Genomic DNA, 13174 nt, shown 5'->3' with positions numbered 1-13174 from the left:
TACATTTATCTTTGTGGATGTCCAGAAATTCTGACATGAATTCTGCCCTCCAAACCAACAATGGGCTCTCCTTGTCACAGACACAACTTAGCTACTAAAATTGCAAATACTGCAATAAAAATTAAAGCTTTGGCATAATACTGATTTTTATTTCTGACTTGATGTTTACAGTGGTGAGGTTCTAATGCTGACAGACAACATAGATGGGGAGTTTGTGAGCTTGTGGTGTAGATGGGACACATTGCCCGTAGAGCAAGCAAAGGAAATGGGCCCCATAGGCCCAACATGGTTAAGTGGGCTCCTGAGCCCGGGTGCTGCTATCCCTCCTGCATAATTGATGGGGTGGTTCTCTTCTATTTTAAATCATACCTAGACATTCTTAATACAATACTTACCATACTCATAAATGCTTTTGTGAATCAGCTCTAGCATTTTGGTCACTATGATCTATTTTATTTATAAACATGAAGTTGAAAGTGAATCCTGGGTGCCATGGCTCAAAGGAAGACTGTGATGCACCCTATTAGAATGTACAGCTTTTTCTCTCTTGTTCTGCTGTTTCATTACATCTACCGGACTCTTTAGAATTGACTATGGTGTCCAAAGCGGACACCACGATTGCATTCTCTCTTCCTTTTTTTTTTTTGTTTGAGTTTGCATTCTCTCTTCTACCCCGAAAAGAATCAGTCCTTTTTTTGTACCCTTATTGATTGTAATGCTAAAACATGGTCCAGAAATATGAAAACCTTCATTGTTAGTCTACAGAAAAAAATTAAAGGCAAATTCAAGTTTGGCGTTCTTCACCAATGGAGATCTGAGAGTTATCTTTAGCCCAGAGCCCGCCCCTTGTACGGTTTTGTCACAAACCTGAGTTTGAATTCTGTTGAGCCCTCGGAACCAAAGGATTTGCCCACGGCGGAGTTCTCGCTCTGCGTGGTCAATCTCCTCTGTGTCTTCATTTTGCTCTTCATCTGTTGTTTCCTCTTTCCGAGTGAGCTGCCCGGCTGATATCAAAAACTTAAGCCTACTTGTTGGAATTGAGGCAATGACCTTAGAAAAGAAATCAGAATGTAAATTAAAGAGAATGCTGGATTACGAGAAAAGAAATGTTATAGCTTTCAATGTAGAAGAAAGAACATTTCCCAAAACAAATTATCTTAGCCAAACAGTTTATAAAAGCATACTTTGTAAAGGCATTTTGGAATGAAAGTGTTGAAGTTTAATGAGATGTGCTATACAGTTCAATGAAAGGTTTAATCGGTTTTTGTGGCTGATGGCTGGGTGCATTTTTGGGCAGTGCCAAGAGTTATTTATGAGTTCATTTAGATTTCGTCTGGTTGACCCTGAGGTGCATGTACAGGTGCCAACGATGACACATTGATATACTTGTTAAACAAACGCTCTGTTGATTTGTTTTGCAAATCTTTCACAACAAATAGAACTAAATAGTTAAAAAAAGCTTTTAATGCTGCTGACTCGATTGATTAGCTGAAAGCACTAGATTTCAGGTTCACAGCTGATAGAGGAAGGCGTTCAGGATTCCTTTCTGAGAGAAATATACACCATGAGCTATAAACCTCCCCCACTGTGCGAAGGTTCAAACTTAACCCTCCTGAGTTACTCCTACTCATGTACAATCTAATGACGAATTACCCTTCTGACATCAATTTGCTCGGTCATAAAAAGCTCAAAATCATTTAGAAATTGAATTCTGCACTAATGAATCCACTGCAGTGCCAAATCAAAGGCCTATCTTGCATTAAATACGTGAATGATAGCAATACCTATAGCAACAGAATTGCCAATTGAGATAAGCGGGTCCTCATGCTTTGTTGAAATACCCTCATCATCACAAGATACTAAAGACCTACCAAGGCAAACTACCTACCAAGTGATATGTTGTTCAAAGGACTGAAACCAATAAATAGCCAAGAACAGTAACTTCTGGACTCCTAGCAGGGCCGGACTGGCCGTAGCGGGTATCGGGCATTTTTCCAGTGGTCCGGAAGAATGGGGGTCAATTTTGAGCTGCAAGGGCTGTTTTTCATTACTGGGGGCCGGTTTTGCAGCAGGGCTGCAATATTAGCCCCCTGTAACAAAAGCAGCCAGCAATCAACAATAGAAACGCTTCTCCCAACTCAATACTTTGAAATTTGGTAATATATCCAAAATAACATGCCCCACAGACTTATAGTTTAAATCATTTATTATCAAAACATATATATCATTTTTTTAAATAGAGTATTTTTTCAAAATTTCACAAGTACATGTTAAAACATTATACATAGATAAAACCAATCAATATTATACATAGATTGAAGCAGAGCCACAAAGACATGACGAAGATCCACACATGCTCTGTACATATCTCCAAAGTTAACAAATACACAACCATATAGTGAGAGAACAAAACAGTTATACAAACAACAGCAGTGAACATACATACAGAAGTGCATGCACCATATAAGGACAAGAGAAATGCTTCATCAGGTCGCTGAATTCATAATTTATTCAGTAGTCAAAAAACTCTGGGCCCGATTCACAGAATGAACTTAAGACTCAATCCTAAACTTACTACTATTTTGGTATTCACAGAACGCACTTACTTATTTAAGTATTCACAGAATACACTTACTCATTTCGGTATTCACAGAAGTTAGTAGTCCTAACTTTAGGACTCCTAAATGCCTTCTGTGAATACCGAAAGTCTCAAAAATAGGATTTTTCTCAATTTAGTAGTAGTAAAGTTAGGACTCCTAACTTTACTACTACTAAATTGAGAAAAATCCTAATTTTAAGACTTTCGGTATTCACAGAAGGCATTTAGGAGTCCTATAGTTAGGACTACTAACTTCTGTGAATACCGAAATAGTAGTAAGTTTAGGATTGAGTCTTAAGTTCATTCTGTGAATCGGGCCCTCTGTGTTACTCAAAAACTATAAACATTTTTATGTAGTACAGGGGGTTCTGTACAATATAAACACACAAGTCCAGTGGTCCAAGGCAGCCAGAAAGTGACTGAAGTCTGAGATGACTAACTCATATGAAGTTATCAATTTTTAACAGTTGAAACCCCTGCGTCCCAGCAAAGGCTGCCATGGTTTTGGTCTTAAAAAGTGACGAGATTAATGATTTTAGTTAGAGGAGGTCGCTCCGGGTCACATTAAGTACACTGCGGTGGGATCTGGAGTAACCAACAGCACAATGGATAAATTATAAGTACGTAGGGCCACAAGTATAAAACGTTTTCCCAGGAAGCTTGACTCCGGCAGGCAATAAAACTGGAGCTCAGAATCCATACAAATACAAAATATCTGCAAGAAAAAGTCTCTCTGCAGCCACACAGGAGATCAGCCACTTATTTGTCACGGATAGCAGGTCCAGTTCTTCAGGACTCCTCTCAGGTCACCGACAGTAGGTTCAATCCTCTTCTGATCTTCTCTAGGTCCATAGAGTGTTCTGAAGTAGGTGCCTGGGTGCACCTTGCCTAGAGGCGGTTTAGGACCTACCTTAGGGGTGATGTATAAGTATTAAATAGGCAGATGTAGGTCTGGCAAGGTGTTTAATCAGCCCGGTCAAATTAGGAATTTAAAACTGCACACAGGTTGCAAATGCAGATCTAAGACATGCTTTAAGTGGCTACTTAAAATAACTGCTGCAGGCCCACAATTAGCATTAATTTGCCAGCCCTGGCTATATGGTATACCACTGTACTATTGACTTAGGAGTAAATTAATATATGCCATTTAGATGTAAGCCAATATTTTCATGTTTTGGAGAGTAAGCACAGGCACACTAGCACTGGTTATCGTTGCTAAAGTGCAGAGTCCTATTGCCAACTAGAACAAAATTCAAAAACAGGACGGGTGAAGGCAAAAAGTTTGAGGGGGACCCTAGAGAGAGGACAAAGTCCAACAATGCTCAATTCTTAATGTAAGTGGTGTCACTTCCTGTGACTTCATTATAGTAAAAGGTCCTGTGATATCACTTTATAGGATAACATATGATCAGATATCATAGAATGACTCTTTCTTGGTGTCTCTGGCATCAACAAACGTGATGTCACTTCCACTGCACCTGGTGGCTTGGTGTCTCGACGTCCATGCTACCATACCACCATTATAGTGTCCTCTCAGCCGGGCAGTACTACTGAGCACATACTTGTTGGTCTAATAGTTGATGCAGAGCTCTTGTTTGAGCCTGAAGTGAACTATGTGGTAAAGAAGCCTAGCAACTGGGGGCTTGGTGGTTGGAGTGCCCAGCTATAACAGCCTGCATCTAAACACCTGATCTAAATGTTCCTCACATTTTATTCTGATGTCATGTTTTTAATTAAAAAAAACACGCATAAAACGATACGCATTGATTGTCTATGATCCCTAGACAAGGGACCAATGTCGCCACCATGTTGTCCGTTATACAATAGATGCAAATATCGTAATAAAACCAGAACAGACCTCGGTCAAGCAGACCGACACCAGTCATTAACCAGATAACCGCATATGACACAATAAGGAAACCATGTAGCAATGCGACCTGTATCCCACCAGCATGCATTTTCTGCATACATACTTTTAGAAGTGAACTAACTAGACACTAACAAGCGCAACCCTTCCACACATATGAATGACAGAACCTTAACATGTTCAGTGTGACCAATGAGAGAAAGTTTGCCTAATGGGAACGAGAGAATTGGGCCTTATGTAGCAAAGAATTGCCATTTTTGAGTTCCTTAATTTTCTTCTATATCTCAAGCACGACAGCATGTATGATACTGCGCATTGACGCTATCTATATGTGCTTGTATTGTCTGTCCCTTTACCCCCTCCCCCGTTATTCCAATATCCACAGGTACTTAGAGGCCTTTCCAAATTCGGGAAAATTATTCCAAGAATCAACCTACAAAATAAGGTCATTTTTTCATTATTTCACTATAGATACTAGGTCCTGAAGAAAGCCAACCTGACCTCTTATTGACAACTAGTGGCTGAAAGATGTCGACCTTTTTATGGACATTAGAAAGTGCAGAATACCCCTAACTCAAGCTTCCTACGCACGCCAAATCCTTTTAACCAGGCTTTTTTCCAGCATTAATTAAAATTTGCCTTAACTGGCCATAGAAGCCTTTTTAATTGAACACTACTTTTTTTGATCACTAATCCCTACTGCACTAACCAGTGGTCGACCTCCGGGTGGAGAAAGCATACACTCAAATCTGATGATGATGCTGTCACGTTGCTAACAAAAAGGCGGAGAATCAAGATACACCGCCATTCGAGCCTTGGTACGTGAATGAGGTTTTTTTTATCGGAACCGGAAGCAATTAGATTACAAAACCCTGGTTATCCAGGACAAGTGATCCCTTCCCTCATTGATTTTTTCATATTGAAGCTAAGGAAGTTGAAAGGATCACAGACTGTTCCTTCTCCCCCTTTGGATATAAAGTATGTTTTTAATTTAGCCTATATTTCTCAACAGTTGTCAATGGTTACATTCAAAGTCGAAATCAAAGTCCCAACCACCATGGAATGAATTTGTAATCGAAATGGACTTCAAAAAACATATTTTATGGTTGTGGATTTTTAAATTAACCGCATCGCTGCAGCGGCTTTTACCGCTGTGTGCGGCGTTTTTTAAAATACCTCGTTACATGACGAGCTCAGCTCGTCATCAGCATACGAGCGCCGTAGCTGATGACGAGCTGAGCTCGTCATCAGCATCGAAGGTGTTAAGCAACTATTGTATCTTTGAAGACTGTAGAGTTTTGTTATTTGGTCTTTGTTATTGATGTTACTTTTACAAACACATTTGACTGCTTACATTATAATTTGTGGAGAACTTCTAAATGAAGTGTGTTGGAAAGTAGGATCTGTTTATGGTTACCCCCACTTTTTGCCTGGTGCTATGCTGTTTCTGAGTAGTCTGACTAGGATCCTCCTAATCAGGACCCCACTCTCTCATCTTTCTTCCCTAAAAGGTTATGGTAAGTACTTATGTACATCCCAGATTGGATACTGGGGTACCCTTATAAGTCCCTAGTATATGCTACTAAGGTGGCCCCTACATCTAGGGTCACTCTGCACTTAAAACCTATAAGTCACCCCTACAGCAGGCCTTTACAATCCTGAAGGCAGTGTGCTCGGTTCTAAGTGTGAGCGTGCCCCTGCATGAGCAGAACAACCCTACACCCTTCAGAGTCCATTCTTCCAGGTTGTAAGTGAAGCAGCCATATAACATATAGAGGGACACGCGTCATTGAGCGATGACCATCTCGAAATTGGCTGTAATGAACCGTAATGTTTTGATATCAAACATGTGGAATCATACCTTCGCACACTAAACTCTGTGGGAGGTATGATTCCAAGCACTGTAAATGCCGTCCGTTAGGTCTTCAGTGCTCCCGGTACCAGTCTTTTAGACCCAGACAGCACAACATGGCTGCTGCCGCCCAGAGACGCGATTTTGACCTCCTGCTGCTGATCCAGAGCTCAAGCAGGGGAAGGTAGAACAATAGGTATCCTGTCACAGGGAGGTGTAACCACCTCCCAGAAAGGGTTTGGTGTATTGGAGCCAGGTAGGAGCGCTTTCCAGCGCCACTCAGTCTGCTTCAGGGGAAAATTTTGTGTCCTCCTTGCATAGTCCAGTTCAAACCAGCTCAGTAAGCCATTGGTTCCCGCTCTGCCACAAAACTGGACAGAGGACATGGGAGCATCCACCCCACTGTCCAACCCGTCCCCTGGGAGGGAAGCCTGAATTGTCCCAACCCTTTTCTTAGGGTACTTAAGGGCTTAACTGAGGGTGGGTCCCTAGATTTGTAATGGGACATAACTAATTTCAGACACTACTTAAACTTTGACCGTCTGGCCACGCTGGACTTTGCTCTGGGCATCAAGGCTACAAGTAGGAAGACTCCTACTGCTCCTGATCTCTTTGCCCTGCTCATTTACTGCAACGTCCATGCCTGAGCTCCATACAGGAAACCTTCCAAGGCCTGTGGGTATCCAAGAGATCTGATGGAATCTCCCTTGAAGTGAAGGAGTCACTTCCCGGCATCTGCAGGCACCGCAACAAAGCTGACAGGTCTGCTGATCCTGGACTTTCACGGACTCTGAAAGGCTCAGCAACACAGGTAGTGGTTCTTCACATCCCTCGAGGCCTGCCCTGTCCTCTCACTCAATTTGAGGCCATTATCAGTTGAACCCTTGTACAGCACGTCAACTTGCCTTTGCAAAGGCTTGTTGGCTTCCTTCCATCAAAATCTTCAAGCTCCCAGTAGCCCCAACCTGAAGCATCTCCAGTGACCAGAATCTTCTACAACACTGCACTGCTTGCACTGTGGGACTGCTTCTTTGGTAAGCTGCTTAGGGTCCTCTTGCGACTCCAGTGCCTCCAGCCTGTAGGTCCTGTCGAGAGTCACATTTGAATTATTTGGGTTCCCCTGATTGCTCGGGGCCTGCCCCGACTCCCCTGCTTGTGGTGACTCTCCTGGACCTTGCTCGTTCCGACATTGCACCTTCTTTAACTTGCACATTGGTTGCGGTTGACAAACCCTGTTGGTACTCCTGCTGTACATCGACCCCTCAACTCTCGACATCCGACGTGGGACAGCTTGTGTACAGCTCCTGTACTTCCACAGCATCGCATGGTCCACAGAGGTGCAGTTTCAAGGTCGTTGTCAGCTCTCCTGCAGCACCCGACATCAGTGGGCATTTGTCTACTGTGCCTCCTGGTCACTCCTGAGTGAGATAGACTCTGTCTCCTCTGCTTGAAGGTTCTTCACATCTTATATCCCCCTTTGGGTTAAACTGGACACTTCCACATTCTCCAGTAGCAGCATCTTTCTGAAGTCCTTCATTGGGTTTGACGGCGGTTTCTGATGCCTTTTCACACCTATGCACCCGGCTTCCCAGGTGCAGGTATCCTGGTTCCTAAGTATCCGCGGGTGGGGTGGATCTCCAACCTTCTGTCTTCTACAGGGTTTCTTCAGGGTCCACTGGGAAGGGTCCTCTTTCTTTAAAATTGCAACCCCGGCTTAAACATTGATTTGTACAGAGAACACTGTTGTTTTCCCACACTGCACACAACTCACGTTGGGTGGTTCCCTAGGTCCCCAGCACGCCTACATACTCTGGGTATATCCGTGACTCGAGTCGTGGTTCCCATACCACTATTTTAGTACATGGTCTTGTCTCCCCCTGGGGACCTCAGTGTATTCTGTGCTGCGTACGTGTTTCTATTGCAAAGTATTTTGTTCATTGTGTATATCTCCGGGTAGTAGATATCTGTATGTGGTAGTGATTGTCTTATAATAAATAGATATTTTTATAAATAACTTTTGTGGTTCTTTTTCATTTAATCTATACCTATAAGATTATGTTCTGGTAAAACAAGCTGCTTTACACCCCTTCCGGACTAAGCCTGAAGGCTGCTTTTCACAGCTAACACTTAGAGCGCTTTCTAAGGTTGTCTAACCATAAGGGTTGTCTGGATCCGTGCAAGGTGTTGACTTACATAAGTGTACATCATATACTGGGCGAGCCTCTGACAAAGTATGATGACAAACGAGTTTCTGAAAAGACACACTTTTTCCAGTAGTTGGTGGGATCTCCCTCACTAAGAGCATCTTATGCAATGAAAGAATGCTATTTATAGTACATGCTCTAACACACTCTGATGGTGCATTGTTTGCAAATTGCCGAGCATGGAAAACGATAATAATGGTTTACCTGCAGATACATATTTTGTCCATGTGGACTATGATCCTTTTCAGAGACCCTAAATGCTCCCAGGAGGTTGAATGTAGTCAACCACTTCATCACACTTCTGTCACTGACAGAGATTCTCTAATTAGTGAAATTGCTTAGAGGTTCACACATTTATCTGCCATATGTCCTTCAATGCCTTGAAAATGATGCAGGTGATGGCATTCTTGAGTTCTTTCCCTCTAAGGCATTGTGACTTTCACACATGGTGGGGCGAAATGGCACCGAATGAGGAGGCCATAACCAGACCTTCAATGGATTAGGAGTGAACTACATGTGAGCTCCCCACTGACTACACCTGTATAACCAGAGTAACCCTTTTCGTGAAAACAAATAGTATAAACTCCTGTTACAACAATTTTTCTGTGGTATTTAAAGAAAGAGCCTTACAAACAGAAGTGGGGCACAAAGAAGTTATACCATGACGCCAGAGCATTTGAGAATAAACTTACACTACTGTTTAACTTCTGAGTCCCAGCCTATACTTCATTCAGCCTAGCATGGAAGCTAACCTGCACCTTCTTTGGAATTCTATGAACCTCAGGGGTCAAGGTGTGTCTGTATGAATACTGATAGGCACATACTTCTCCCTCTGCTGCTCTGACATTGCCTTTGTAGGTGCAAAGATTTTCCTGGTGAATCCCTGTGGAACTCCAGGGTAGTGCACATTTAGCCTGTGCCTCCATGACCTTTTTGCATTCATGTTGATGTCTATAACTTCATGCATGTGTAAAAGTAATACTAGCTCACCTGTAGATCTCTTGACAAAAAGGGATACAAATATTTACCACAATATTTCTATGAAGTAGCATTGTATTAATCTATCTATCTATACTAAAACAATAAAGAGAGAGCCCAAACCTTTGAGGCGGGTAATCTCAGGAACCACAGCACCAATCACAACACCCAATACAGCGTTGGAAAGGGCAGTTGCAGCAGAAGGATATAGGCTATGCAGACGCCCACCATATACATTTAAAAGGTAAAAGAACTGTGCCAGCAAAGTAGTCCCTTGTGGGTGTGTCTGCGTTGTGCTGTGGGCGTGTGCTGGGGGCTTGACAAACGCTAGGGGGGTGTGGTAGGTTCCGCCCTTCATGCCATGTCTCATATCGTGTGCTGTGGGCTTGTGCTGGTGGCGTGGGCGTGTGCTGGGCACGGGATTACGGAAAAAAAAGCGAGCGTTGTGCACAATATTTCATTGTTTTTTCTTCCCAGGTTCTGTGCATTCCAGCTCCGGGTGTTTACCCTGCTCCCTTTAAATACCCCTGCACCCCATAATCATAACCCACCCTTACTCCTTAAAATACCCCAACACCCTTAAACACTAACCCATCTTAACTCTATAAATATACCCTGTCCCCCAAAACCCAAACCTATCCCTAAACCCTAAAAATACCCCTGTACCCCAAAACCCAAACCTAGCCCTGAACCCTATAAATACCCCTATACCTCAAAACCCAAACCTACCCCTGAACCCTAAAAATACCCCTGTACCCCAAAACCCAAACCTAGCCCTGAACCCTAAAAATATCCCTGTACCCCAAAACCCAAACCTAGCCTTGAACCCTTAAAATACCCCTGTACCCCAAAACCCAAACCTATCCCTGAAACCTAAAATACCCCTGTACCCCAAAACCCAAACCTAGCCCTGCCCCTAAAAATACCCCTATACCCCAAAACCCAAACCTAGCCCTGAACCCTAAAAATACCCCTGTACCCCAAAACCCATACCTATCCCTAAACCCTAAAACTACCCCTGTACCCCATAACCCAAAACTATATCTGAACCCTTAAAATACCCAAACACCCCAAAATATATACCTCAGTACCCCTAAATATATACCCCTATACCCATACTTACCTTATCCAAACATAAAAAACATGCTTTTTCCATTCATGCATTTACAACGAATTTTGTTGTAAATGTATGTGTGGTAAAAGCATATAAAATGTAATGCCATGCGTTATAATGGCATTGCGGAGTCATGGTACTTTCGTAATGAAAGTATGCGAAGGGATGGTATGTGGAAAGAAAGTTGCGGAATAATGGGTGTTTACCCTCCCCCGGTAAGTACATTGGTGGCATGACGGCCCACATCTCCAGCAACATACTCATATTTTTTCACCGCCGATTTGAAAAATGCACAGGTCTCTCTCATTGATGGCCAGCACCGACATACACTTTTAGACACACCTCCCGCCACAAGTTCTAGAATTGCGAACTTTAGAGCTGGGGAGCTACGTTCGAATCTCGGCATCAGCTCAACATTCTGTGATTCCAGGCAAATCGCTTTCCACAAATGAATGTGTTCTTCTGTAATGTAAATTGTGCTCATGCGATGTTGTAGGGTTTGCGCTATATAATATTGCAAGGAAAAATAAAGTAGGGAAACTCGAGTTCACACACTACTGAACGCGCACTCTAAAGTGCATCAGCAGTGCACTGTGAATCGGAACTTTTCACAGGCCTGTCACAGATAAGAAATGCTATCAAAACGAAATCCTACAAAACAATATACTACTGGCCGGCAGCAATTCATACCCGGACAACGCCGGGACAGGCTGCTAGTTAAAGTTAAAAGGATTAAATCATAAGGTGTAGTATAATTACAATTCACAATACTGTCAGTTAATGATAAAAATACCATACTATCAGTTAATGATGAAAAAATGCAAATTTTTATATAAATCGTTCAATAACCGATAGTTCAAAAGTATGAAAGAAACAGATATATTTGAACATACTCATTCAATCATAAGGAAAGTTGGTGCAAAGCATGCTGCCAAAGTGTAAATGGTATTGCCCAAATGTGTTTAACTGTAAAACAAAAGGGGCCCAATTCACAAAGGTAAAATAAGACAAAAGTCTAACTTTATGACTTTCTGTATTCACGAAGGGTATTTACTACTCGTAAATCCCCTTTGTGAATACCAAAAGACGTAAAGTTCAACTATTGGTATTGACAAAGGGCATTTAGGAGTTGCAAATGCACTTTGTGGATACCAAAAGTCATAAAGATAGACGTTCGCCTCAGTTTACCTTTGTGAATCGGGCCGTAAGTGTCTGGCTAATAAATGTGCAACATATGATCTAAATGAAACAATGTTGCTGAACTGAAACATACACGGAGCACAAAAAGCAGAATTTGATGTACTGGAGTCATCATTGGTGTTTTGATCCCTTCGACATGGTTGGTCATCTTCAGGACAGAATTTTTAACATAAGGATATGAATTATGGGAAAAGAACAATCATGTTATGAAGGAGGCCTTCAGTTTGACTGAAGAAAGCAATATTTGGCTTTATAGATAATCCATCAAATTATTTTACAAAATAGCATGCACAGCCCCACAAGTGTCCGAGTACTGGCAGAGTATTGATACATGTTCCTTGACTTATACAATGCTTCCTTGTTGGTATGTTGATTGTGTACCTATACACTTTCGTGCAGCCATGCTGGGAAAGGTGTTTCATTATTTGGATGCAGCCATATTTCTAGACAAATGAGGGAAAGCATACTTTTCCTTGTGAAGATGCTAACTTCGCAATCACAATTTGCATTACAGAAAATAATGTAAAAACAACTGCAGATCCTGTTGTAATAGCAGGGCTGTTTTCTGAGGGCCAACATGAGCACAAACTGGTTTCACTCCAGGAGTATCTTTAATATTATGGGTTTTAGTTAATTTATTGAGACAACTCCTTTAGCCATTATAGCACTGTAACAACATCATGTCCACAGTATGCTTACCTGACCCCATACAAGCTCCCCAATTCCAAGAAATATGCACCACATCCATTGGTCAAGCTCAAGAGGAGAACAACTAAAAGGCTTTCCACCAAACTGTACAATTATTATCTGAAAAACAGAAAATGGAAACATGGTCATCAAGTAAGCTTTCTAGAGGACATAGTTTTGCAGCAGGAAAACAGAAATTAATTAAAACGTGTTTCAGTACATAGGTAAAGGCATCTATCTGAATTCTTTACAGCAACACAGGTACTAGAATGTACAAGAGATAGTGGAATCGTCAAGAGACTCAGTCACTGGAAACAGATGTTCAAAGTGTGGCTTCTTGATTCTTTGATATTTTTCTTCAACTTCAACAAAATAAAGAAAATGTGACGGCATTCCTAGGCCAAAATGAGCATAATTTAATTTTTGTGTGAACACTTATGAGTGTGCCTGAAATATGTGGGTAACTTGTAAAAATTCACAGTTTCACTAATCTCCCTCAACCATCCATTAATTTGCAGATATTCACATGGTCTGCCATATTTATTGTAGTCTTTTAATTTCCTGTGGAGAAAGGCAGGTGCTGACAGAACAGTATTTTTCTCCCTTATACGTCAAAGTCTGTAGTGGTGTGAGGTGTTCTATTACAGGTGATAGGTGTCATGACATACTTACC

The 13174-nt window shown here is 41.9% G+C and overlaps 1 protein-coding gene across 5 annotated transcripts in view; it reads right to left on the bottom strand.

Annotated features, from left to right (window-relative positions):
• ATP2B2 (ATPase plasma membrane Ca2+ transporting 2) overlaps positions 1 to 13174 on the bottom strand; it is a 1489679-nt gene that overhangs the window by 32628 nt on the left and 1443877 nt on the right. For all 5 annotated transcript variants that reach the window (XM_086938944.1, XM_086938947.1, XM_086938945.1 and 2 more), the window contains 2 exons: positions 12514 to 12621; positions 868 to 1050 (listed from right to left, as the gene is read on the bottom strand). In XM_086938944.1, coding sequence (XP_086795070.1) covers positions 868 to 1050; positions 12514 to 12621 — 291 coding nt within the window. The remainder of the gene's footprint in view (positions 1 to 867; positions 1051 to 12513; positions 12622 to 13174) is intronic.

The sequence above is a fragment of the Lissotriton vulgaris genome, chromosome 9 (genome assembly GCF_964263255.1).
Source record: "Lissotriton vulgaris chromosome 9, aLisVul1.2, whole genome shotgun sequence".
Classification (NCBI taxonomy): Eukaryota; Metazoa; Chordata; class Amphibia; order Caudata; family Salamandridae; genus Lissotriton; species Lissotriton vulgaris.
This window is presented reverse-complemented; position numbering and strand designations above follow the sequence as displayed.